Source organism: Mesoplodon bidens, assembly GCF_964165515.1.
Source record: "Mesoplodon bidens genome assembly, chromosome: 11".
Lineage (NCBI taxonomy): Eukaryota > Metazoa > Chordata > Mammalia > Artiodactyla > Ziphiidae > Mesoplodon > Mesoplodon bidens.
In genome coordinates this window covers 68,356,498-68,382,367 of record NC_138167.1, presented here as the reverse complement: position 1 = coordinate 68,382,367, position 25,870 = coordinate 68,356,498, and the positions used below count along the sequence as shown (strand labels likewise).

Genomic DNA, 25,870 nt, shown 5'->3' with positions numbered 1-25,870 from the left:
TGGGCCCTCCCACCTCTCCTCCCTTTTCTTTTATACCCCTATCTGCCCTGGCTGCCTCCTGCTTCCTGCTCTGCATCTGACAGCTCTCCAAGGCCCTAGGCTGCCTGGTCCCCAGCTGGTGCCACTCCTCCCTCCTGCAATCTGACCCAGGCAAGCCTGTCTCTCCTTCATTCCTTCCACCCCTGCCAGCTGCTCCCTCCTTGCTCCATCTCCCAAGGCCCATACTCTAATCCACACTGGACATTCACACTGTGGCTTCTAGCCCATCAGTCCATCTCCACTTGGTGTAAGGTGGTCCCCCTTATGCCACTCACTACCAGCTCAGGTCTCCCATCAGACACAGTAAGGACAGCTGGGTTCCCTGGGTGTACCCGCTCATAGGGCCCTCTCAGCTTTCCAGTCTCCACCATATCAGCCTCAGTTTTCCCTGCCTAGAAAATCGGAGTCAGGAACAATAGTTTCTTATCTTATTTATTTATTTGTTTGTTTGTTTGTTTATGGCTTTGTTGGGTCTTCGTTTCTGTGCGAGGGCTTTCTGTAGTTGCGGCGAGCAGGGGCCACTCTTCATCGCTGTACATGGGCCTCAAACTGTCGCAGCCTCTCTTGTTGCGGAGCACAGGCTCCAGACGCGCAGGCTCAGTAGTTGTGGCTCACGGGCCTAGTTGCTCCGCGGCATGTGGGATCTTCCCAGACCAGGGCTCAAACCCGTGTCCCCTGCAGTGGCAGGCAGATTCTCAACCACTGCGCCGCCAGGGAAGCCCAGGAACAATAGTTTCTGTTGTGGAAGGAACCTGAGGGATTATCTGGTCTAGACATGTCACCAGGTACCAGCTATGATCAATCTGGCCTGCCTACAGAATCTAAGGCTGCATCCAAGCTCCAGAGAAAGGAGGACTGTGGTCAATTAGCAATGTCTGCCAGGCACCACTGCAATTGATTAGCAATGTCTGCCATGAGTGCAGCTTTATGAATGCCAGATATTGCTATTCATGATCTGGTCCAACTTTTCAGAGTCAAGGATACTTGAGATAGATAGGTATAAAATCAAGAGCAATATTTTCCCATGAGGCCATATCAGATGGTGCCTGGACACCGAATAAGATAAATCTGACTCCTTTTAGTGAAAAAGATATTTCCCTTACAATCCTTCTGCATTTTCTCAAGGAAGAAGTCTCTGTTTGGTTTTGGCATGTCTTCATCAGCTTCCCAACACTTGCTTATCTCCCCTTTTAACTAAGAGATAGAGCAGATTTCCAGCAGGCAATAAATTGAAACATTTTGTTTTAGTGTACTTACTTTGTACCATTACCTTTTATTTATACTGAATATCAGTTTTCCCATTTACAGAACCAATATAAAATTTTTTCTTTAAATAAAAGTATTAAACAAAAAGTGAATTGATTTAAAGAAAAATATTAAGTAAACAATAAAAAAGATGGTACACACAGATCATTAAAATATATATATATACACACATGACCAAAGCCTGAGAAATGTAACCCTCCCAAGAATTCTGCAAAGTGGAAATTCACTTGTAGAGAGATTTCCTGGTTTGCCCGAGGACACACAGCAAAGCTGTGGGCACTGAGCTTGCGTCTGATGCTCTCCTCAGGACTGAGGAGACTTATGGCCCAGAACACACAGCATCATATGGCAGGAGGTGGGAAGTGCGATGGCCTGGTAATTAAGCTATTCCATGGTAAGGATCCAAGACTCAGACAACCTCAGGAAAAGGGAGTTTATTTGGGACACAGAAGAAACAGGAATCCTGAGTGAAATGCAGTAACCCCCTGGGGAGCAGGAGTATCAGTAATAGGAGCCCAGGCCCCTCTGCTAACTCCTCTCTAGCCTTTTGGGGCTCTTCTCCACATGCACCTGCTCCTTGGGGCCACCCTCCCGCCCTGTATTCAAATGCCCAAGACTGAGAGAAACCTGATTGGCCAGCTCAGGCCCGGCCTCCCTGATTGGACACAGCTTCTGTTCTAAGTCATCTCATAGGCTGCTGATGAACCTATGGGTGGGCTTGTGTCAGGTGCCCAATCAGCTGCAAGCATGGCCTATAAATGCAGGCACTGTGTTTTCATACCTTGGGGTTAGCTGGGACCTGCTGGGGTTCCTGCCTTCCGTAGAACTCTAGTCAAGAAGGGAGGTTGTGATAGGCATCACAGGTGTGATCAGTGCCAGGGACAGAGGGAAGAGAAGTGGACGGGTGGTGGGGAGCACCGAGAAGGAAGGGGTTAGCTGTGTGTGGCGGGGGCGACTGCCACGTGAGGGGATGAGCCTCTCGCTGAAGCGGGCATGCTGGAATCTAATGGGCCTGGATCGCCGCCTCTCCAAGTCTTGACCTCAGAAATGTCAAGGCGCCAGGAGTGCTCCTGTGAGGTGGATGGTACCCCCTGCATGAAGGCAGCTGGGCACAGGGAGCCCAGGCAAGATGATGCCAGATAGTTCATCAGTTCACCCGGGGAATATGATGGAGTGCCAAGTGCACTGTGCCAAGTGTAGTGAGTGGAGCTGCCATCTGGAGGTGGTGTGCCAGCCCCTGAGCTGCAGAAAAGACCAGTGGAGGCTGGAGTGGGAGGGGTCCAAGGGAGGGCTCCCTGTGGCAGCATCGGGACCTGCCACTAGGAGGGGTTTGCTCTCCAGCAGCATGCTTACTGTGAAGCCACTGTGGAAAGATCCAGCCGCTGTCCACTTTGCTGGGGCATTTGTGTCCATACTTGGGCCACAGCGTTAAGGATGTTGTAGCCAAACATTCAAAGGTCACAAGACATCCCAAAGGGGAAGTGACAGGGCCACTTTGTTCAGCCACCCTGTGACCCTGAGAGCCTCTCCCTCCAGCACCGAATCTCAAAGTTTGCGCACATTGAAGGAGGTGGTGTTTCCCTCCCAGGGAAACAGAACTGACACTTGAAGGATAAAGGGAGCTTGTCACCTAGATGAGGGATGAGAGGGCACCCCAGGCACAGGGAAGGGCATGTGTAAAGGTGTGGGGGGATGAGGGAGCTCCAAGCGGCTCAGTAGGACTCTTGGGAGGCTACCAGAAGGGAATGTCCCAACACGATGCTGGAGGGGCAAGGGGAGGGCCAAGAAGTGGTGCTGAGGGCAGTGGGGAGCCATGGCAGGGTTTTAAACCCGGAGCAGCATAGCCCTCTTTGTGTTCTAGAAAGAGCACTCTGGTTGTCCTGTGGTGGTGGGTGCGAGGGGGTGTGACTGGGGCAGGAAGCCCTGTGAGGAGCGCAGGGTGAAGGCCCGTGGAGAACCCCGAATTCTCCCTGAAGAGGAGCTGCAGGGCTGGAGAGGAGGGACGCTTCAGAGGCAAAACCCGCAGGACTCCACGACTGATGAGGGAGTGCGGAGTCAAAGTGCCTCTCCCCCCGAAGTTCTTGCCTTGGGCCGTAGGACCAGGGAGCAGCAAATGAGGTGTGGAAGTGAACAGCCGTGTATGCAAGGCTGGGTGAGGGCCCTCTGGCCAGAGATGACCGGGGGCAGCCGGACACTGAGCCGGACACTTGTCAGCAATGGACAAGCCTCACAGACAGAGAGTCCTCAGCTGGGCCTGGTGCAACAGCAGAAGGCCACCTGTCTCCCAGCCCTGGCTGTCTGTCTACACTGTGTGAGCCGGGTCCTGATCCTGGAGCTCTTGGAGGGACAGGTAGGCATCAGTGTTCAGGGTCAGGCAGGAGGTGGGGGCCCGGACTTGGCCTTGCCCAGGAGAGCTGGCCCAGGGGAAGCCGGCCCCCTCCCTCAGGCTGCGGACAGGCACCTCCTCTCCTGCTTCTCCCAGCGCATGCTCCGGGGGTGACTGCAAATCCACCAGGCCAGGGGCTTCCGGGGTGGCGGGCCCCAGGGATTGGGGGGCCCAGTCTCCAGGAACTGCCTCCTGTGGGGCGGGGGGCAGCCTCTCTTCACCAGCCCCAATGCCCCCCAGGGCAGTGTTCGGGGGGCCTGGGCCACCGAGGAGACTGGGGGAGAAGAGCAGCAGGTCGTCCCCAGAGGGGAAGGTGCAGTAGGCATCCTCCTCCCCTGGCGGAGGCGGCAGGGGTGGGAGGAGAGCCCCCTCTGGCACCCCGGGCCCACCCTCATCGGGCTCCTCCGTGAAGGGGTCGTAGGCAAAGTACACCTGGCAGGCCTCGATCTCCAGCGCATCTGGGAGGTGGAAGAAGAAGTAGCCCTGGTTGGTGAAGCAGCTGGTCACCGAGTGGCCGCTGGTCTCGGTTGAGGATGACGAGCCCTTGTCCTGCTGCTGCAGAAGGAGCAGCTGCGTGGCCTTGGCGTCCCTGTCCAGCACCTCCAGTGGGGAGATCTCGGGCACTGGGCCGCTGGGACTGAAGGAGGATGAGGGGAAGGGTGAGGAGAGCCACTTCTGCCAGGAGAAAGAACAGAGGGAGGGTGAGCGGCCACCTCTTCCAGACTCAGCAACATCCCCTAACTCGTCCTCCTTCAGCAGTCCGCTCAGGGCTGCCCCCTCCAGGAAGCCCTCCTTGACTGTAGCCCCCACCTCCCAAACACACACACACACACACACACACACACAAACCCTGCCCACTGGTTTGGGGAACCCTCTGCATCAGCCTAGGGGGAGTGGCTGTTTCCCAGCCCCAGCACAGGCCTTCCTAGCTCGCTGTAGGTGCCCAGGGGATGTCTTGGTTCAATGTGTGACTGTTTATCGAGCAGCTCCTGTGAGCCTGGTGCCGCTCTCGGTCCTGGGAACATAGCAATTGGTAGAATCCTCAGAGTGTCTGGTGGGGACCAGTGCAAGTGTGTGAACCAACCAACCACTGCTGAAGCAGAAAGCGTCCCGAGAGCACATCACGGTCACCATACAGATGCCCAGAGAGGGCCTGTGCCCTGGCCCTGATCACACAGCCAGCAGGTGGAAGAGCTGGGCCCCAGTTTCCCCACTCACACTGCCATGGAACCATCTCCAGTGGGGAGCTAATTGTCCCCCAGTTGACCACTCCCTCCTGGTACCCTGCAGCCATCCACACACACCCCCCACGCCCTCCATCCACAGAGAGAGGAAAGCACCCATCAGAGCACTTCTCAGTTGCTCTGGAGTCCACAGAGGCCTGGCAAGGAACAGGGAGACCCGGGTTCCAGCCCTGGCGCTGGCACTCTGTAGCTGTGTGACCCTGGGCAGTTCACTGCACCTCTCTGAGCCTCAATTCCACAACATTTAGCTGCCTTTTTCCTGACTTCCTCACTATGGGCCAGCAGAGAGATGTTAAAGAAGAAAATGAAGGTGGAAACACCTGGCACAGGTAAAATGCAGACTACCCAGCAGAAGTGTAGGGGAGTGTTCACCCCTCAGGGCAGGGTGATGGGGCCTCAAGAGGGTGCACTTGAGAACCCCCAACAGCCTTCTGTCCTGGGAGCCCTCTGCAGCTGGACTGTGGTCCCCCCAGTACAGGGACCAGGCCTGATGGGACCAGGCCCCCTGCACTCTTGTGCCCAGCACAGGGCCTAGGGGCCCAGTTGATGTTCTGCAGATGAATTAATGGACCAGAAGAGAAACATCCTGGTTCTCCATCCCCGGAGTGAGTTCCCGGGGCTGAGCCACTCGACAAAATCTACCCCCTCCCCCAAACCAGGAGTTCATGTTACAGAGAAAAGGCCGAGAGAGAGGGACAGCGAGGACAAACTAAGGATGGCAAAGAGGGATAGCAGGCTAGGAAGGCAGGGCAAGAGCCAGGTCAGGTGTGGCTCCAACGCTAGAAGCAGCAGCGGAGGGCAGGGCCAGGCAGCAGTGCTGCACAGTGGCCAGAAGAAGAAGAGGGCAGGCCTGGGGCCGGCACTGGTGTGCTGGGCCTCGCTGGGCCACCCTCAGAGGTGTGTGTGGTCAGGCACTTCCTGGGCCTAGGCCTCCATCCACAATGCCCTGAAGCGCAGGTGGGCGGGGGGCACAGGAAGAAACTCATCCCCCTTCACATACACTGGCACACGCACTCCCAGGTCCCACAGGCAGGGCAGTGGGCCTTGCAGTCTTGGAGCCAGGGATTCTGGGGCAGAGAGAGAGAGAGCAGCTGGCCTGTCACCCACATGCAAAGGAGAGGGTGGGGTCCCTCTTGGCCAGCCCCCAGTCACATCATGCATCCCCAGGGCCTCCTCAGGATACCCCCTCCACAGCAGGCCTGGGCCAGGCATCTAGACCTGGGGATGACCTCGTGGGAAGATGGAGTGGCTTGCAACTCTCTAGAAAGGACCCCAGTCCCACCTCAAAATGTCCTAAGCCCATAGAATGAGAAGGACTTCAAGGCAGAAGAGGTCTGAGGATGCATCTAGTCCTGCCTCCAGCCGGTTCCAATGTAGGAATCCCTTCTGCCATGTGGCTGACACATAGTCAGCCAAGGCTGACTTGAATACCTCTGTTGATGGGGGGCTCACTACATCTAGGGCTGAAGGAGGCATTTTAAGGAGATACATTCCCCCACATCAAGAGTGCTGTAGGTAAGCTACCCCCAGTCTTGGGAGTCTTCCAAAGAATTCCAGAAGGGGCTCTGATCAGCCCTGATAGAGAACACCAAAGCCAGCTCCTGACAGCTCTGGTCCAGCATGGCTTTCCAGCCCCTCAACTTTCCTCCTGGCTTCTCTCTGCCCCCACCTCACCCCCCACCCACCAACACCGATCCACGGAGCCTAGAGTGGGGGTGAGGTGGTAGAAGCAGCCCACCACATCCCCCTACCCCGTAGAAACTTCCTTCCTGAAGCATGTGTGGGCTGAGGGAGGGGAGACGACTAAACTTTAAATGGGGCTGAGTGTTCTGACATGTGGGCGTGCACTTTTAAAATGAATCTGTGTTTTGTAACTAGAAATGCCTGGAGGCCTTGCTAACGTCTGTGATAAGTCACGGAGCCTGGCCAGGGAGTTTCTGCAAAGAGCAGGGAAAGCACTAGCCCCACGGAGCAGGTCTGCACAGGGAGCGGGGTGGAGAGAACTTGAACCTGGCAAATCCTGCTCCATCAACAGCCTGGTGCCAGTAATTCTGGCTAGAGCTTCGTGAGCACTTGCTGTGTGCCAGGCAATGTCCTTGGGACCATACACATAGTAACATTATCCCCCCCACCACCCATCAGTTTACAGGTGAGGAAACTGAGACACCGAGAGGTTCTATAACTTGCCCAAGGCCACACAGCCAGGAAGTGGTGGAGCCAGGGTTAGAGCCTAGGCAGTCTGGCTCAGACGGGAGCTGCCATTCAGCCTGAGAACACCGGGGAAAGGGGCCCGTGCCCACACGCAAGGCAGCTCACTTTACATTTCTTCTTCCACAAAGGGCAAAAACCTGCTGTTCCTGCACCTCCTCCCCACCCATTCCACACCACTGCCCACCCTCTGGCCAGCCCGTGCCAGCTGCCTACTGTGTCCTCCACCTCCAGACTCCTACCTGGAAATCTCCTCCATGCTCGGAGCTCAGCTGGGAAAAGAACTCCGAGGGGTCTGGGATGTGACACTTCAGAACCTTCTTCAGCCTGGACAGGGGAGAGGAAGGGAGGGGAGGAGGGTGAGAAGGGAAGGGGGCCGCAGTGTCCTGCCATCAGCCCCGCAGCTCTGAGGGCAGGGCGCCGAGCTGTTCATTTATTTTGTCGGTATTGATTGTGTGCCCAGTAAGGGAGGGTATTGTGCTGGGCACTGGGGACACAAGAACAGCCAACAGAGAATGTCCCTGCCCTTAAGGAACTGACATTCTAATGGGGAGCTAGACAGTGAAGCAAGTGTGGAAGTTTACCATTCATTGTAATGTGGAGACAGAGGGCAGGATGCCATGCAAGAGAAGGATGTGAGGGTGGGGGACCACGCAAGCCAGAGTGGTAGGGAACAAAGAAGACTGGAGCAGACTGAACCAAGAGGAGGGAGGTAGGAGAGAGGCCAGATGGTAGGCCACCTAGTCAAGGCTGCCATGGACGGTGGTTCAAGCTGTGCACTGCTCAAGGGCACCTGGGGTTTTTTGGGAGGTGGGGGGGTGGTGAATGGAGGCTGAATTCCAGCCCATGCTCTGCTTGCCAAGCTAAGTTCCCCAGTATCTGTGTGCATCTGCCTCAAGTTGTATGCCACAGCCTCAAGACCCCAGAAAACCTGGCTGCCACCCAGAGGTCCAGGCTCAGGTCCCGAACTCCTTTCTGGTCTCTGGCCACACCCACCTCCCTGCATTTTCAGTTCCTGGAATGCTCCTGCCTTGTTCCCACCCAGGATCTTTGCACAAGCTATTTCCTCCTCCTGAGGTGTGCTCCCCGACCCTTCCCTGCTTGGTTCACTTCTCCTCCAGATTTCAGTGGAATCATTACTTCCTCGGAGAAGCACCCCCCCGACTCCCGCCCACCCCTTAGCTGAGGTTCCTTTCCCTGTTGTCTGCTTTCAGTACATATGGTACCTTCCTTCCTTCGCCAGCCTAATCACGTGTGTCGTTACAAACGTGCATGATTAAGATGTATCTGCCTTCCCCCATGGGACTGTGGGTCCATGAAGATGGGACGACATGCCTGTGGTTGCCCTTGCGTTCCCAGCATCAGCACCGTACCCAGCCCAGGTCTAGGACTCAGTAAATAAAGGAATAAACAAATGAGTGCTCAGACGCATGAGGACCCCCCCAACACACAGGCAGCTGGCACGTGAGCACACACATACTCAAGCCCTGGGCATGATGCTCTGGGCAGGGCTCCCGTGGGGCTCTCCCTGCCCCACTCCCCTCGGGCTGGTTCCATGGGCTTCCATCTTTGGCGGAAAGGCCAGGTGTTAGGCAGGGAGGGCTCTTGGGAGGGCAGAGGGAGCACTGGAGAGTGAGAGCAGGGGGCTCAGCCCAGAACCTGACCTGGCGGGTAGGGGGTCGTGTCAGACAGGAGGATGAAGGACAGGGAAGGGAGCGCTCTTACCATGGCCTGTTGTACCGAAAGATGGTCAGAAAGTAAACCAAGAGGGCGAAAACAAAAGTGCAGCCGAGGCCCAACACGATGTGGTCCATCCAAGGAAGGGGCAGGGTCTTCTTCCTGGTTGCTGCCCGGGGTGGGAGGAGGAGAAGGGGAGGGGTTAGAGAAGTGCCCCCACCCACCCTAGCTCAATCCAGCATCCCCCACCCATGACCTGGTGCTGAGGGACAGGCCGACCTCTGACCCAAGGCCTTTACAGGGTCCCAGCTGGTCCAGCAGAACTGCTGTGTGCCCAGCCAACATGGGGCATCGCAACCAACATGCTTCCTCACAGCTTCCCTGCCTCGGTACCATGGTACCCACTTTACAGATGAGGAAACGGGCTAACAGGTGAAAACAGCCCACCCCTGACCTCGGCAGAAACCAAGAGTTTGAAGTTTCAGGGTGGAGAGAGTGGAAGGAGCCTCACCGGCCTCCCCACTAACTCACAAGGCCAATGGCAAGTCCCACCCCCTCACTGATCCCCTGTTCCCATCTGTAAAACACGCCCATGTTGCCCACCCTGTGGGTCACATCAAGTGAGCTAATGATGGCCAAAGGGCTCCATACCTACACCCCAAGCCTCCCGGCACCAGCCACTGCCTCCTGCCGGAGTTGCATCCCCACCCCAGCTCCCCATCAGTACCTGCAGGCCTTGTCCTGAAGACCAGGGGCTGGCTCCAGGGGCTCCAAGCCTCGTGGCTGCCTAGCTGGGGCCTGGCCCGCACCTGAAGCTCATACAGCGTGTCTGGAGCCAGCGTCTCCAGGGAGATCCATTGCTGGTTCTGCCTGAGGCTCAGCAGTGGGGTGTCCTGGGGCAGAAACAGGGCTGTCAGACCAGAGGGGTCCCCACTGCCTACCTCACCTCCTGTGGCAGGGCTGGCCGAGACGCCGAGCAGAACAGCACCTTCCTTTCTTCCCTCCAGCCACCTGCCCTCCACTGTCCCCTCATCCTACAGAAAGGCTGCCTGACTACCCAGTTGCTGGGGCCCAAAACTCCAGGGTCATCCTAAACCCCTCCCACATCCAAAGACATCTGCCAATCAGCTGGTTCCACGTCCAGAACCTGGTTCCACCTCTGGAAACTATTTCTGCACCCTTCCGCCTTCTCTCCACTCCTTTCTCCTCCAGGTCTGAGCTCCCACCACCTCTGGGCACCATACAAGGTCGCCCTGCTTCCCCTCCCCACCACCCCCGTGCTCTGCTATAGTCTATTCACCCCTCGACCAGAAAGAGGGATTTCCCAAACACTTCTCCCACCTCTGTATCACCCTTTTTGCTTTTCTTCCGGTGCCCTAGACACACAGGCTATGTCTTGCCTTTGCAATGGCTCTTTCTTCTGCTTGGAAGACCCTCCCCAGATCCTCAGAAGGTCAGCTCCTGCTTGAGCCCCAGATCTCAGAAAGGCCTTCCCTAGTCACCTGAGTCTGAAGTAGCCTGGCCCAGCCCTTCTCAACTGCGTTATCACATTTAATTTTCATGATAGTATGTATCAACATCCCATAGTCTCCTGTTTCTGGGTGCCAACTGTCTGCCCCCATCCCCCATGTGAGTTTCCTGAGAGCAGGCAGCCCATCAGGCCCGCCCTCCACTCTCTCCCCGCATCTAGCACATTGTAGGTACTCAGTGAATGTTTGTTGAGTGAGTGAGCGAATAAAGGAATGGATAAGTGAATGAGTAAGCAACCAACCCCTATGGACTTGTTTTTGGTTTTTTGGGGGGTTTTTTTTGGCAGCACCCCTTGGCATGTGGGACCTTATTTCCCCGACCAGGGATCGAACCCACGCCCCCTACAGGGGAAGGGTGGAGTCTTAACCACTGGACCATCAGGAAGTCCCAACTCCCGTGGACTTGGACCACACTGGATTTGAAGAGGGAAGGGTGGCTGCCCAGGGCCTCTGAAATCTCCAAAGAGGGCAGTCGCCTGCCTCTTGGCTTTGTAAATCTTGCCTGGAATCCACCACCAGCTGGACCCCTGGGGTGTCAGGGGACACACGGAGGGAGGGGGAAGCAGGGCAGGCAGTACAGAGGAGTGGCAGGGGTTGCTTAGTGCCTTCTGTGGCTTTGCTGAGATGAAGGATGGACAGGGTGATGAGGACAGGAAGGAATCAGGGCAGGTCGGGATGGAGCTAGGTACTCACCTCCCAGCTGTGGCCCGGGGACCTTGTCCGGACCTCAAACTCCACATTGCTTTGAATGTAGTGGGAGAACTGGGAGACATTCCAGGTTACGTTGCATCTGCGGGTCCCTATGTGGACGACTTGGAGGGAGTTGGGGGGCATCAGACGAACTGGAGACGGGAAGAGAAAAAAGGAGAGAGAAAAAGCTTGGGGGACACCGGAGGCTGATGCTGAGATGAGAAACCGTGCCGGGCTCCCACCTCCACCTTTGCACGTGCTGCTCCTCCCTCCCTGCGTTCCCTTTCCCCGGAGACTGGCAGGTCCCTGCTCAAATATCACATATTCAGAGAAGCCTTCCCCAACCACCCACCACTCTCTGTCCCCCTCACCTGTTTCATTTCTCTTCCTAGCACTTATCAACACCCAACGTGTTAAACATCTACTTCTGGTCCTTTATTCATTTTCTGTCTCCCCCACCAGACTCTGAGCTCACTGAGGGCAACGACTTGATTCTTTCGGGTATCCTTGGTGCCTGGAACATTACCTGGCACGTGGTAGGCCCTTGACTAAATACCTGCTGAATGAATGAATCAAGACAGCCTTTCTCTGCACTCAGAATTGATCAGAGAGTTTTACCTGGATCATCTCATTTATTTTATTTAATTCTATCTCATCAACCTTATATGATTGTAAGATTGTATGATTCTGAAGTTCAATTGTTCTAAATTTTTATACTTCTGGGACTCTGTAGAACCACACAAATAATAATAAGCAAATGTTTATTGAGCATGTGCTAAGCAGTTTCTGTGTCTTGGCTTATAGACTCCTTACAGCAACCACGGGCAGCGGGTAATTGGTTATTCCCACTTTACAGATGAGGAAACTGAGGCTCAGACATGTTAAATGATCTGCCAGTCAGATGACACTCAATTAAGGCAGGGCTGCATGTAGGACCCTGGATCTCACCCTCTGCCCCCGTCTCTTACCTAGAGATGACCTCCAAGTTCGGGAAGGGAAGGGGGTGAAGGCTGGGGGTGGGGCAGGGCACGCAGTTGTTCAACAAACCTTCCCAGAGCACTGCCCAGATCGAGCCTGATGCTGAGTATTCAGAATGGAGACATAGGGATGGCAGAGGCTCTACCCTCAGGGAAGTTCACAGCCCAGTGAGGGAGACAGACCCATAATCAGGCAGCAAAGACCCAGGACATAAACACCCTGAAAGAGGTGGGGGAGTCTGGGAAGGACTCCTGGAGGAGGTGACTCTTCACTGAGCCTTGAAGGGTGAGTGGGAATTTTCCGGGTGGGAAGAGCCTTCCAAGCAGTGGGGCCAGCGCGTGCAAGGACTCAGAGGCATGGATGGGCAACTTGAATCTGGAGAGCTGGGCTTTGGTGTGGCAGGAATATAGGCCATGAGAGGAGGCGTGCTGGAGAGGGAAGCCAGGCCAAGTGGCCTTGAACGCCAGAGTAGGGACCCGGGACTTCATCCCAAGTTCAGCGGGCAGTGGGTTGGTCAGATGTAGGCATGGAAGCTGATGGGGAGAGAATGGAGCAGGGTGATCCCAGAGCAGGAGACAGGGAGGGAGGTGCCCACCCCTCCAACCCCCTCCCAGCCCCACCCTGGAGTCCTCTCTCACTGTTGTCAAAGGGCTTGAAATTCTGAGTCATCATCCTCCTCCACCTCTCCCCTTCGCGGCACATCACGGTCAAGCTGATGACGTCAACTATGGTCAGTTTCTGAGACTGCAAGGGAAGGAGGCCAGGGATGTAGCTGCCAGCAGCTGGTGCGGGGACGGGGAGGCTGCTGGGATGAGGACGGGGGAAGACAGGAGGGGAGACCGCGACTGCGACAAGCTGGATCCCCTCCCTGAGCCCCTCCGCCTAAGGCAGGGCTCAGCAAGCTTTCTGAAAAGGGTCAGTTAGTAATATTTTTGACTTTGCAGGTCATGTGGTCTCTGTCACAACTATTCAACTTTGCCGTTGTCGTGTGAAAACAGCCATGAAAAAACATGAGAGCGAATGCACTTGGCTGTGTGCCAATAAAACTTTATTTATAAAAACAGGCAGCAGACTGGTTTTGGCCCATGGGCCATAGTAATTTGTCAATCCCTGATCCAAGTGAAGTGAGCTGCCTTGGGAGGGAGGGAGTTCCCCATCACAAGAGGTGTGCAAGCAGGATGAGCCCCCAAGAAGGTGCAGGTCCGGACCTACGCTTGCATTATAGCTCTGAGTGTGAAAACTTCCTCTCCCCATCTCTCTCCAGCCCTGCACCCTCACTTTTCTGGAAGGAAATGGCCAGGAACCGAGCATCTCCTGTGGGCAGGCACTGTTCAGGTACCTTAGGCGCTTCTCTGGCTGATGCTCACAGCTGTCCATCCACACACTGCAGGTTAGAAACCCGAGGCTGGGATTGGTTAAGGGACTTGCCCCAAATCACACAACTGGTCAGCAGGAGAGCCTGGATGCAAACTCAGGCCTCTTGATCCAGAGCCCCACAGAGACTGTAGCCCTGGCCAAGTGAACAGCTTACGGCGGCCTCCTCCCTGTGCGGAGGGCAGCTCTGCAGCCTTGCAGGAGGAGGGTCTGGTGCAGGCTCTGTTAGCATCTGCATTCTGGGGTCCGGGGTGGTGTTTTCAGGCCCAGGACCCCGGGCACAGCCCCTCTGACCTGCCGCAGGGCCCACTGTGAGCAAACCTTGACCTTGATCGTCAGAGTTCCTGGAGGGGAGAACAACTGCTTTGTCTCCAGCCCGAGGACCCTGCCCCAGCCATCTACCAGCTGCTGCGGGGGACAGATTTTCCCAGATAATAATAGTACCATCACATTATTAGAGTAAGTCCCCTACATATGAACGAGTCCCGTTCCGAGAGCACGTTCGTAAGTCCAATTTGTTCGTTAAGTCCAACAAAGTTAGCCTAGGTACCCAACTAACACAATCGGCTATATGCCACTGCTTTTATGCTTGCTTCCACCAGGCATCCCGGGCTTGAAATAAAGATCCTGTACTACTGTACTCTATACAGTACTGTACAGTAAAGTGCAAAAAGCACAACCACTTGTAGAGGATGCACACACGTGACAATGTACGCCAGACACGTGACCTAACTTACACGATTAGACATGCAAACGCACACACGCACCTTGAAGGTTCGTATGTAGGGGATTTACTGTATTATTATTAATGTAATTGTCATTGTTGCAAAGATGCCAATTATACATTCTGCTGAGTACTGACCCTGTGCCAGGCACTCTATTAAGCACCTCACGTATATTATCTCATTTAATTTTCTCAGTACCCAATGAGACGGACATAATTACTATTCTCATCCTACAGGTGAGGAGACTGAAGCACAGAGAGGCCGAGGGACTTGCCTAAAGCCACACAGCTGGATGGGGCCAGGATCTGAAGCCAGACCATCTGCAGAGCTCAAGGGGATGGGCACAGCAATCTGGTTCGAGGGGCTCTGCCTTTATCAGCTACACACTGTGTCATGTGAGCTCATCTCCACATTCTCCTGCTCCTAGAGAATGTATAGAACCTGATAAGGGTTGGAAAATGTGGTCTGGGCATCCCTGGTGCCCACCGCTGCCAAGAAGGGTTTGCCAGACAATAATGTGATGCACACCCACATGGACACAGACTCCTGCTCTTTGAGAGGCAGCCTAGTGCAAGGTTGAAAGGCCCAGGCTGGGGGTCTCACAGACCTGGGTTCAATCCCAGCTCTGCCTCTCCCTGGTTATGTGACTTGGGCAGGGACCTCACCTCTCTGAGCCTCAGTTTCCTCATTGTTAAGAAGGGGACAGTGCTGGTACCCACGCCCGGTCGTAAGGATCCCCTGGCAATCGTGTCAAGTGCATGTTCCGTTCTGGGTGGCATTCGCTTGATCCTCAGAACAACCCTACCAGGCAAGGATCGTTATTATTCCCTTTTACAGAAGGGTTAACTGGGACTCAGAAGATGCTCAACATCACCCAGCTTGTATACTTTGGAGCCAGGGATGGAACCCGGACCGTCCAGCTGTGCAATCCACGCTGTTAACCCCACCCCACCCTGTACTTGCCCAGACCTCGGGAGGTGTCGGATATGGAGGTTATGATGACTAGTAGGTGCTCTCCCCACTTGATAAGGAACCCAGGAGTGTCACAGGCTCCACAAAGCACGGGGGACACAGCAGGAGCGGAGGCAGAGTGGCCGATGCCTCACGTACCTCAGATCCCTCGACCCCCAGGTCAGGCCTCTGTTCTCCTTGGATGCCACCTCCCTCCTTCTGCCTCTTCCGCCCCAGAAGCCGGCTCTGCCGCAGCCCCTGGCCACTGCGCTTGCTGGGCCCCAGCTCCTTCCCCGGAAGGACGCCCCCTCTGCACCCACCGGCCTCCTGGCCTCTCCCCTCAGCTATGGCTACTCACATCTGGGGGTCCTAGGATGAGGTTACATGCCCAGGATCCCGGCTTCACTGGGAGCAGCTCACAGGATTCGTTCCACTGCCTTTCAAGACAAAAGAACCCCCTTAGAAGAAAAAGAGGGACCCCCCCCAGAGCTGGCCCTTGGGAGAGTCCCCATGCAGCATTGCTGGTCTGTGCCCGGGCTCTATGCCAACCCCCACGTGCCCACTTCCCTTCGTGAGCATATTTTCCTGCCTCTTCATCCCAGCCAGGCCTCACAGCGGCTAAAATGATCTAGAAACAAACCAGTTCAGGACACACGGCCTTCCCCGCCTAAAGTCCTCCAAAGTCTCCCCAGAGGGTTTAGGGTGAAGATGATCCTTGATGGGGCCTTCAGAGCCCCTTGTAATCACCATCCACCTGGGAGCCAAAGCCACCTCTGCTGGCTGCCACCAGGATGTTTGGATCACGGTGACACTTCACCACCTCCTTCCCAGTCTCCAGTTTCCCCAGCCACGCCCCAGTTCCCTATCCCCACAGCTGCCCTAGGCATCTGTCAAAATCCCAGGTTACTCAAAAAGTTTGAGGATCGCCCTGTTGCCCCTTTGCCTCTAACACTGAGTCCAGCCTCAGCATAGCAGGTGAGCAGCTCAGTGTCCCCAGACTACCTTGTCTGGCTCATGCCCAGCCCCTCCACTGCAGCCTGGACTGCACGCCCCACTGCCATTCAGGTTCCAGGAGTCTAAATATCCGACCCCCGAGTTCTTCCAGACTCCTGTGACACCAAGAGTCTGTGGGTCCTATTAGTCCAAGATTCTCAAAGTGCAGAGCTCTTGGGGTCTGAGAGCTAGGATTTCAATAGTCTAAAAATCAGTGACGATCAGATCTCACCTCCCTGAGATTCTGTACATTTGTCTGTCGACCCCCCACACACCTTTTATCCGGCTGGGCATGGATGTGGCAGGTCGTGACCTGCAGTCCCCCATCCTGGCTCCAGGCACAGGAGATATTGGCTCTCGAGTTGTAGAAGCACGTGAGCTTGGAAGCATCTGCTGGTAAGATGAAGCGTGCGTGGCTGGCTGTAGGGTGCCCATGGCCCTCTGGGGTTCGCCCGACACTCCTGCACCTACCAGGTGAGGAAGTAGTCAATCCTGGCAGGCAGAGAAGGGGTTCGTGAATCCAGAGACAAGAAGACGGTGTTGGGCTTCCCTGGTGGCGCAGTGGTTGAGAATCTGCCTGCTAATGCAGGGGACACGGGTTCAAGCCCTGGTCTCGGAGGATCCCACATGCCGTGGAGCAACTGGGCCCGTGAGCCACAACTACTGAGCCTGCGCGTCTGGAGCCTGTGCTCCGCAATAAGAGAGGTCACCATAGTGAGAGGCCCGCGCACTGCGGTGAAGAGTGGCCCCCGCTTGCCACAACTAGAGAAAGCCCTCGCACAGAAACGAAGATGCAACACAGCAAAAATAAATTAATTAATTAATAAACTCCTACCCCCAACATCTTAAAAAAAAAAAAAGAAGAAGAAGAAGAAGACAGTGTCTTCCTGCGGCTTGGAGGGGCACGTGGGTGCGGTGCGGGCAGGTGGAGGGCCGAGGGAGAAGGTGGATACCTGGTCTGTGGTCCCACTGCCCCCCTCCCCCCCGCCTCCTGCCCCAGTAGATGGAGCTTAGGGGTCCTGGAAGAAGTTCTAGAAGGGCCTTGGCCTCCTCCCTGAGGGAAAGCACAGCGGTCCAGATGCCAGGGTCCTCACCGTTCACCGATGTAGATGCCCGAGGGATGGCCAGGGGCCAGAGGAGGACAAGGAGGGACAGACACCAGGACAGAGCAGGAGCTGCCATCATATCCACGGGTGGGAGCTGGGGAAGGGAGCCCTGGATGGAGGAAGAAGGGGAGAGAACACGAGTGAGCACCCAGCCACGTCCTCCCCTGCCCAAGAGACAGGCTGGGCCCTGTCCTCTCAAGGTGCACCCCTCTGCTTCCACCATGCCAGCCTCAGGGCCTTTGTATCTGTTGGTCCCTCTATCCCATACATGTTCTCTCCTTCCCTTTTGAGATTCTGGGACCCATGTTGTCATTGCTGAAAGGACTCTCAGAGCAGGCCCAGCCCCTTGTTCAAAAGTTAGGGAAACTGAGGCCTAGAAAGAGGAAAGATTTGCTTACGTCCACATAGGGAGGCCAGCTCAGAGCTGGAATTAGAACCCACCTCCTCTCTACCTGGCTGCTCCCTTAATCACACCAAAGCTATTTGTCAAGAGGTTCCTCTATGCTGGGCTCTATTTTAAATTCTTTAACTACAGCAATAAGAGCATCTACTGGAGATACGCTCATTATCCCCATTTTTCAGATGAGAAACTGAGGCACAGAGAGGTGAGGCAGATTACCTAAGGTCACACAGCGGATAAGAGGCAGCTGTGGAATCTGAGCCAGAGTAGACTGCCTGGAGTCCACTAAACGTGTGCTGACTGCCTCACAACAATACCTCGCAGCAATACTCGTGGAGAGAGTGGAGTGGGGGGTAGGGACTGAACACCCACCCTGTGCCAGGCACTTCCCGTACACCAGCTTATGTAATCTGCCCAGCAACAGGGGCTGGGTGCGTGCATTGTCCCCTTACACAGATGAGGAGACCAAGGCTCCAAGCCGTTAACCCGCCCAAGGTCACATCGCAGAAGAGGCAGAGCTGGGATTCCGGTCCCCGCGCTCCAGCCCAAAGCCCATTCCCTCACATCGTTCTGCCCTGCCCAGACCCTGTCCCAGGCGCTGGCCCCAGAGGTAAGGCCCACAGTATCCATCCCCACCCTGGGGAGTCAGGGGCCGGCAGGGGCCTGGCCGACCAGTGGGCATCTGGCCTGTGTGTGGAAAGGAGCCCAGGGAAGTACCCGGGGGCACCTCCTTGCCCGTCCCACTATCCCCACAGGGCAACACTCCCGGAGCGGACCTGGTTGCCTCTTTCTTTGGACCCTCCAACCCCCTATAGCAAAGGGCACAGGGTTGGGACCCCAAAGGGCGCAGAGCCCAGGCAAGGGGCTCCAGCAAGACCCCTGTGCCCCTTACTCATTGATCCTGGCCCTGGGGTAGGGGCCCTGTGGATCCCCTGGAGGGTGTCACCTGGGGCCGGACCCTCGCCAGCAGGGCCAGCCAGGACCGGGACAGGATCTGGCACAGAGCCTCAGGGTGAGAGGAGGTGGGTGGAGGCAAAGATGTGCAAGATCACAGGAAGGTCAGGGCCAAACCACAGCCCCAGCCAAAGCGAGTTGGGCAGGAGAAATAGCATCATCTAGAATGAGCTCCCCTCCACCTAGAGCCGAAAGAGTGCAGCAGTGAACCCCAAGAGGGCAAAGCGCAAGGAGGATGCAGGGGGCAGGATGAGGAGGGCCGCTAGCAGTCCCCAAGGCTGCACCTCCTGCAGAGGAGGAAACTGAGTCTCGGGTAGGTTAAGGCACCTGCTCAAAGTCACAGAGCAAGGAAGAGGCCCAGCCTCAGGGAGGGCAAGTGGGACCTCTGAGTCCCCAGTGCCTTGCATCGTGGATTCTCATGCACACCCACGCACGTGTGCCCTGCCCTTTGTGACTGCAAAGCCGATCACACTTACTGACTCACTAGGTCCCCACCGCAGCCCTGAGAGCGCGTGTTGTCATCATTTGATAGATACCAAGACTAATGCTCAGAGCTGCCCAAGGGATGGGACTCAAGCCCAGGTCGTCTGATGTCAAGTTAGAAGAAGAGGATAACAATGGTGACGATGGTGATAATGGTGATGGTGATGATGAAGATGAAGATGATGATAGTGGTGATACTGACTAATACTCTGCCCTCACGCTGCCCGGCACTGTCATTAGCGCTTTGCAGATATTACCTCATTTAAAGTTCACAGCAACCCCATGAGTAGGTACCATTATGACTCCTTTTATCAGATGAGGAGACTGAGGTACTCGTTAAGCCTCTTGGGATAAAGCTGGGATTTGAACTCAGTCAGTTGTAGTCTGAGGCTCTGCCAGGGCTGACATCATGGGATGTAGGGTACAGGGCGCCTGGGGGAGGACATGAAGCATGAGCTTGGTAGCCGGAGACACGTCCTACCTGATCTCTGACCTTGATGGACCCCGTCTCCCCTCATCCTCTCTGGCCAAACCCCCCACCACGGGGCTCCCTCTTGCTGTTTAAGTCTGGGGGCGCCTCCCCAGCTGGGCGTGGGATGCTGGTTGTGGGGGAAGTAGGGGGACCCTTGGGGATGGCTCTGCTTCTCAGATGCTCCAAACACAGTTAAGGGTGGGAGGTCTCGGTCCCCAGGAGTGGAGGGAGAGCCTGACCCACAGGGAGCCCCAGAGATGGAGTCCCATCCCCTCTGGAAGCACCTGCAGAGCCTACTGACCTGCCTGGTCACACAGCCAAGTGAGGGACAAAGCTGAACTTGAACCCAGGGGTCCGGCCTCCAGCCCAGGGCTCCCAGAAACCTCGCAGCACACTCACTTCATAGCCAGGTCTCAGAGGCATCCCTCTCTTTTCCCCTCGCCCCACAGCTTCCTAAGGTATCCTTTACACAGGGGCACCTCCCGGTGTAAGCCACATCTCTCCCACCCACATCCCACACCTCCTCTGGGCATCCAGCACATCTGAGACTCAGCTGGCCTTGCCCCTCCCAGGACTCCCACCTCCTTCCCCACCCCTCTGGGTTGGGGGGCCCAGCACAGGGCCTGGGGAAACCCCTCATCCCAAGTAGCCCCCGGCCTCCCATGGGGAGAGCTGGGAGGGAGGGAAAGCCTAGGACCAGGGACCAGCTTTTCCTCAAGCCAGAGCCATGAGAGCAGGGCCTGCCTTGTCACTGGGGGATTCTAAGTTAAGGTTGGGGGTGAAGGCTGGCAGATGGGAGTTCAGGCAGAAACTTCTGGAGGATCTGAGTCAGAGCTGAAAGTCATCCCCGTGACCTTCACCTCCAGCCCCCTGGCTGGTGGCAGGGGCCAGGAGGGAGCCCCTGGTTCCTGGGGACCGGGTAGGGGCAGGGTAAGGGCAAGGTGAGACTTTACCTAGCTGGGACATGGGGTTGCGGCGTGGTCTCTCTGCTTCTCTCCACTGCTGGGACTGCAGCCATCTCCCCAGGGCCCAGCTCCGGCTCCCTCGGCCCAGGTAGTAGACGGCTGATGGGGCCAGCCGCCAGACTAAAACCCCAGGGCCAGCCCACTTCCTGTGCAGAGGATGGAGGGGGCAAGGCCTGGGGTGGGGAGGCGGGGGAGATCTGGCTGGTTAGAAAGCCTGAAACTCCTGTAGCACCAGGGGCCAGATAAAGATCTCCCTCCTCCGCTGGGGGCGGTGAGGGAATGGGGGGGTCGGGGGGGGGCACTGTGCGTATTGCGGCAGGAGGCGTGAGTATACACCCTCACACACATGCTGTCTCTCACTCTCAGATAGATGCCTTGCTGCATACAGGAGCCCATGGGGGCAAGGCCCCTTCTTTTCCCTCCTACTCCATCTCACAGGCCACCTCAAGCCTCTGAGACCTTCATCCGGTCACACACAGTAACCCCCAGACCTCACACAAACATGTCCCTTTAGGTGTACCCCAGACATGGGATAAGACACCCCAACTCGCTGAGACTTCCCTTTTCACCCAGCCTTCCAGGAAGCCCCTTACTCAGTTTAGCATTCAGAGGTGACTATCTGGTGGGCTTTGCAAACAATTTGATGGCTACTTATTGAACATTCTAGAACCTTCCTCTTCTTCTCAAGTCATGGTTTATAATCCCTTTTTCCTCCTTTTTGGGGAGGAGGGATCAGTTCAGGCCTTTTTTTTTTTTTTTTAAATGATTAAAAGTGACAGATCCCTCTTTGGAAAGGTGCATGTCTATCTATGTGCAGTGTCACAGGCCCAGGGACCCCGTGAGGCTCCATCCAGTGTCAGAAGAAGCAGCTCTGTTGTCCCCTGATTTTCAACTCTGCCTCCGGGGGTCTTCCTGTGAGCTGCTGTCTCTCCCAGAAAAGGGAATGGGGAGAGCAGGGGGGAGAGTAGAAAGAACAGCTCTGCAGAAGTTTCTGTCTGCAGAGAAGTGAGAAAACAGCACTGAAGACCTCGAGGAGAGAATCAGGCTGACTCCCTTCCAAGCGGGAAGCAGGACCCGATTCGAGGCTGCTTGGACGCTGAGTGACCTGCTTCCCTGTGTTTCAATGTCCACACCTGTAGAATGAGGGGTAACAGTTCCTGCAGGGGTGTCAGGAGAACCAAACAGCAGGAGAGTGTAAAGCACCTCGCCTGGTGACCACGCGTAGTAGGCTCGCAATAAGCCCACTTCTCCTCTCCCCTAGAGCAAGGCTTTCTGACTGCAGGAGAGGGTAATAAACAGAAGCACCACAAAGATGGGAATAATAAACGAGATTTATTAAGCCTAGAATAGTTCTGGAAGCTCCTCAAGAAATGGGGAATGCTGGTTCTCCCAGAGAGGAAAGCCAGGTAAGGAAGGGGCAGGAAGGCCGTTCTTCGCTGTAGACGCTTTTATACCACGTGCATGTATTTCCCACCCCCAAATACATGAATTCAGTTAAAACTTTAAAAAAATGCATATAAAGAAAAAATCCAAGAAAGACAAATAGACAAATATCATGTGATATCACTTATATGTGGAATCTAAACTATGGTACAAATGAACCTATCTGCAAAACAGAAACAGACCCACAGACAAGAACAGACTTGTGGTTGCCAAGGGGGAGGGGGAAGGGGGAGGGGGAGGGGGAAGGGGAAGGGATGGACTGGGAGTTTGGGGTCAGTAGATGCAAACTATTACATACAGAACGGATAAACAACAAAGTCCTACTGTATAGCACAGGGAACTATATCCAATATCCCAGGATAAACCATAATGGAAAACAATATAAAAAAGAATGTATATATGTGTATAACTGAGTCACTTTGCTGTGCAGCAGAAATGAACACAGCATTGTAAATCAACTCTACTTCCCTTGATCCTAGCCAAAATGCCGAGAAGCGATCACTCAACTATACTTCAATAAAAAATAAAAAGAGGGCTTCCCTGGTGGCAGAGTGGTTGAGAGTCCGCCTGCTGATGCAGGGGACACGGGTTTGTGCCCTGGTCTGGGAAGATCCCACATGCCGCAGAGCAGCTAGGTCCGTGAGCCGTGGCCGCTGAGGCTGCGCGTCCAGAGCCTGTGCTGAGCAACGGGAGAGGCCACAACAGTGAGAGGCCCGCATACTGCAAAATAATAATAATAATAATAAAAATAAAAATAAAGAAAAAGAAAAATCCATCTCCAGGTGAAGGCAGAAATCACGCGTCCAGCTTGTAATGGTTTTGTCCATGGGGATGACCTTGGCCCGCCCTGCATGTACTGCCCAAGGCTCCTCGTCCTCCATCCATCTGTCCCTCTCTCCTTCTCTCCTTCATCCTGTAAACATTTACTGAGCACCCAGGATGCCCAGTGGCCAAGCCAGGCACGGAGGAGCCTGAGGTGACTGATGCCAGCCTTGCTTCTATGAGCAGCATGCAGGCAGGCTGGAGTAGGAAAAGGGGAGGCGGCTCTAAGCAGCCACGTGCCCTGGGTGTCGGGGTGCAGCAAGTGTAGCTATGAATGGGGCAGCCCCCAGACTCAGAATCTTCTAACTCAGGCCCTGGGGGCTCTGCTTTTCCCCAAGGACCCAGGCTAGGATGCCTCAGGTGGAGAGGCAGGTGGTGGGCTATGGAGAGCCGGGAAAAGTTCAACATTGCACACGCTTTGCATCCCCCACCCCGAAACCTCAGAGCTGTGGAGCATGGGGTGGTGGGTTGCAGCATGGAGACAGCGTGGGAATGTATCCCCTGACCCCGCTGTGCCCCTCCAGCCTGGGCATCAGCTAGACTCTATATGCCAGCCTCCCTGCAGTTAGATGTGGCCATGTGACAAGAGTCTGGCCAGTGAGATGTGGGTGCAAGTGATTTAGTTTACTTTCAGGCCTAAAAAACCTCAGTTTGGTCCTCTTTGGTGTTCCTCCCTCCATCCCTCCATCCCTCCCCCTCTCCTCCCCTCCCCCTATCTTGCAAGAACCCACTGGAGGAAGTGAAGCCCTGCAGGGCGGGGCTGGCGGGGAGCCACCTGAAGGACAGACCTTCACCCCCTACTCCCCAGACAATCCACATCGGACAGTCACATGAGCAAGAAATACACTTTTATTGTGTTGGACCTCTGAGATTTGGAGGCTCTTGTTTCAGCAGTTAGCGGGCTTTACCCTGACTAATAGGGAAAGTGCCCGCAGGTACCTGAGCTGGACGTTAAAGCCAGGTGAGGGGGTTGGGAAGGGCAGGCCAGGGAGAGGCCCCAGGGCTTGGGTGGGGAACAAGCTGACAGAGACAACCAAATGCGTTATTCAGTCCCCACCCCAGTCCCAGCCTCCACCCTCCCCACAGCCAGGTCCACGGTGACCCCCTTACTGACCTCCCCCCTGCTGATCCCTCCAGTCTGTTTCCCCACTCAGCAGCCAGATCAATCTTCCCCAAACTCAAATCAGGTCATTTCACCGCACCACTCCCTTTACAACCTTCCAGTAGTTTCCAGTGCGTTTAGAATAAAATCCAGACTCTTAATCTTGGCCTCGAAATCCCAAACGAACTGGCCATGCACTCATCTCTGAACTTCCCTCCAGCTCTGGCATGACTGCCATTCAGCAAGCATGCCAAGCTCCCCAACTCTACCCACTGTGTACACACTGATACCCACCTAGCTCCTCCCCTGCTCTCTACAGAGCTAGCGCCTTCCTTCCCATTTTACAGGCAAGGATACTGAGGCTCATGGGTCACCCAACCAGAATGTGGCAGAGCCAGGATTAGAACCAGCCAGGATTAGAATGGAGGACATCAGATTCTTTCTGAGGTGACCTGAAGAGGAATCCAGAAACTTCTCCAAGGGCAGGGGACTGACAGAACCCACTCAGGCCTGCCCAGACCTTTGTCTCCAGAGTTCCAGGGGTTGGACCCAGCCTCCTCCAGTAGGCCCCCTCCCCTCCCAGCACCCAAACCACCAAGCACATCAACCCCTCGTTCCTGTAACTGCCTGTCCAGCACCTTCCACACTGTGTCCTCTGTGTCCCATTGTGAACCAACTGCCTGCACCCTCAGCTTTTGTGGACTAGCCCTGACGCCTGCCCAGAGACCCCACTTTCACAGGAGCCATGGGGCAAGTGCATGTGGGCTCTTTTGGCTCCTGCGTCCCCTCCTGACCATGACATTTCCACCTACCCATCACGGGGATGCCTTTTGGGGGGATCAAGCCAGGCTGCCAGACCCTATGCCCTCCTCAGCACTGACATCTACCAAAAGCCCCCTCCCCCTCCTCTGCGTTACAACTCCTGGGAGACTTCAGGACTCCTGCAAAATCTTCTCCCCAGGGACCCTCTGTCCGACTCCATATCTCGGCCCAGGCCCAGGCCCACCCTGGGACCCTGTCATCACTCTGACTTGTGCCAACCCAGACCCCCAAACTACCACCTCATCTCCCTTGCTGCCGCCACCCCTCCCACTCTCCAACAGTGTCCCCGTTAGAATTGAGTCCAGCTGCGAACTGAAGAGGATAACAGTGCCCTAAAGTGAGAGAGGAGTTTCTCTCTCACATAAAAGCCATCCAGAGGCAGGCCTTCCACAGCTGCTGGAAGGGCTCTATGCTGTCATCAGGATCCTGAGCTCACTCTGTCTTGCTACTGGGGCATCCTCAATACCTTTCTCCTACCTCGTGGACCAAGGGAGCGGTTCAAGCTCCGTCCATCACATGTGAATTCCTGCAGCTGGAAGATGGGGGAAGGAGCAAAGAAGGGCATCCTCTACCTATCAGGACCCTTCCCCAGAGTTGCCCTGGACACTTCTAACTTACAGCCCATCGGCTATAACTGAGTCACAGGACAAACCCAGCTGCAAAGGAGGCTTTGAAATGTGCCTGGAGAGTACACAGGCTGGAGAGAACAGGTTTGGAGGGACCATTAACTCTCTCTTCTGTGACTGTCCTCTGCCATCAGGAAGACCTCCAGTATCTCCTGGGTCACCCACCCCACCCCCCGCCGGCCCCCCTCCCTGCCTTGCTCAGCCAGTGACAGCACAGCTGTGTATCTGGCGGACCCTCCCACTTCCACTCTCAAGTCCTTGAGCCCCACCCCTCCCAGGGGCCAAAAGTCAGCAGGTGGCTGACTCCTCAGCTGGAGAAAGTCCTACCACCACAGAGCCAGGCTTCACTGGTAAACAGATATGGGTCCCAGTCCCTGGTCAGGAGGCAATGCCGTGGATGATTTTGCATCCAGCCCTCAGCCTGGTCCACCCCACCCCACAGACTGTGGGGTGCCCCTCACATCAGATGGGGAGCACAAGGTAGGTCAGAACTGCAGAGTGGTCAGAGCAGGACAAGAGGAGAAAGAGCAGTCTGCTGGCTGACTGCCCCCAGGGCTCTCCTCCCAGCCAACCCCCTGCAGACCATCTCTTTTCCCTGGGACATGCCACCCACCA

The 25,870-nt window shown here is 55.6% G+C and overlaps 1 protein-coding gene across 1 annotated transcript; it reads right to left on the bottom strand.

Moving 5' to 3' along the window:
• Window positions 1–1,291: 1,291 nt before the first annotated feature.
• On the bottom strand, window positions 1,292–20,520 carry IL2RB (interleukin 2 receptor subunit beta). Its single transcript, XM_081248693.1, has 10 exons — window positions 20,429–20,520; window positions 17,155–17,275; window positions 16,336–16,552; window positions 15,426–15,504; window positions 12,656–12,761; window positions 11,043–11,191; window positions 9,548–9,713; window positions 8,869–8,989; window positions 7,386–7,470; window positions 1,292–4,366 (listed from the first exon to the last, which is right to left on the bottom strand). Exons 2-10 carry the CDS (start codon window positions 17,243–17,245, stop codon window positions 3,608–3,610), a joined length of 1,773 nt encoding a protein of 590 aa, XP_081104819.1. The 5' UTR covers window positions 17,246–17,275; window positions 20,429–20,520; the 3' UTR covers window positions 1,292–3,607.
• Window positions 20,521–25,870: the final 5,350 nt, after the last annotated feature.

Excerpts from the sequence above, each read along its gene's own strand:
- IL2RB (XM_081248693.1), bottom strand. The coding sequence starts at position 17,245 with ATGATGGCAGCTCCTGCTCTGTCCTGGTGTCTGTCCCTCCTTGTCCTC. Across the intron at positions 11,192-12,655 it reads TTTCAAGCCCTTTGACAACA|TTCGTCTGATGCCCCCCAAC; the intron begins GTGAGAGAGGAC and ends TCCCGTCTCCAG. Across the intron at positions 7,471-8,868 it reads TTTCGGTACAACAGGCCATG|GCTGAAGAAGGTTCTGAAGT; the intron begins GTAAGAGCGCTC and ends TCCCCTGTCCAG.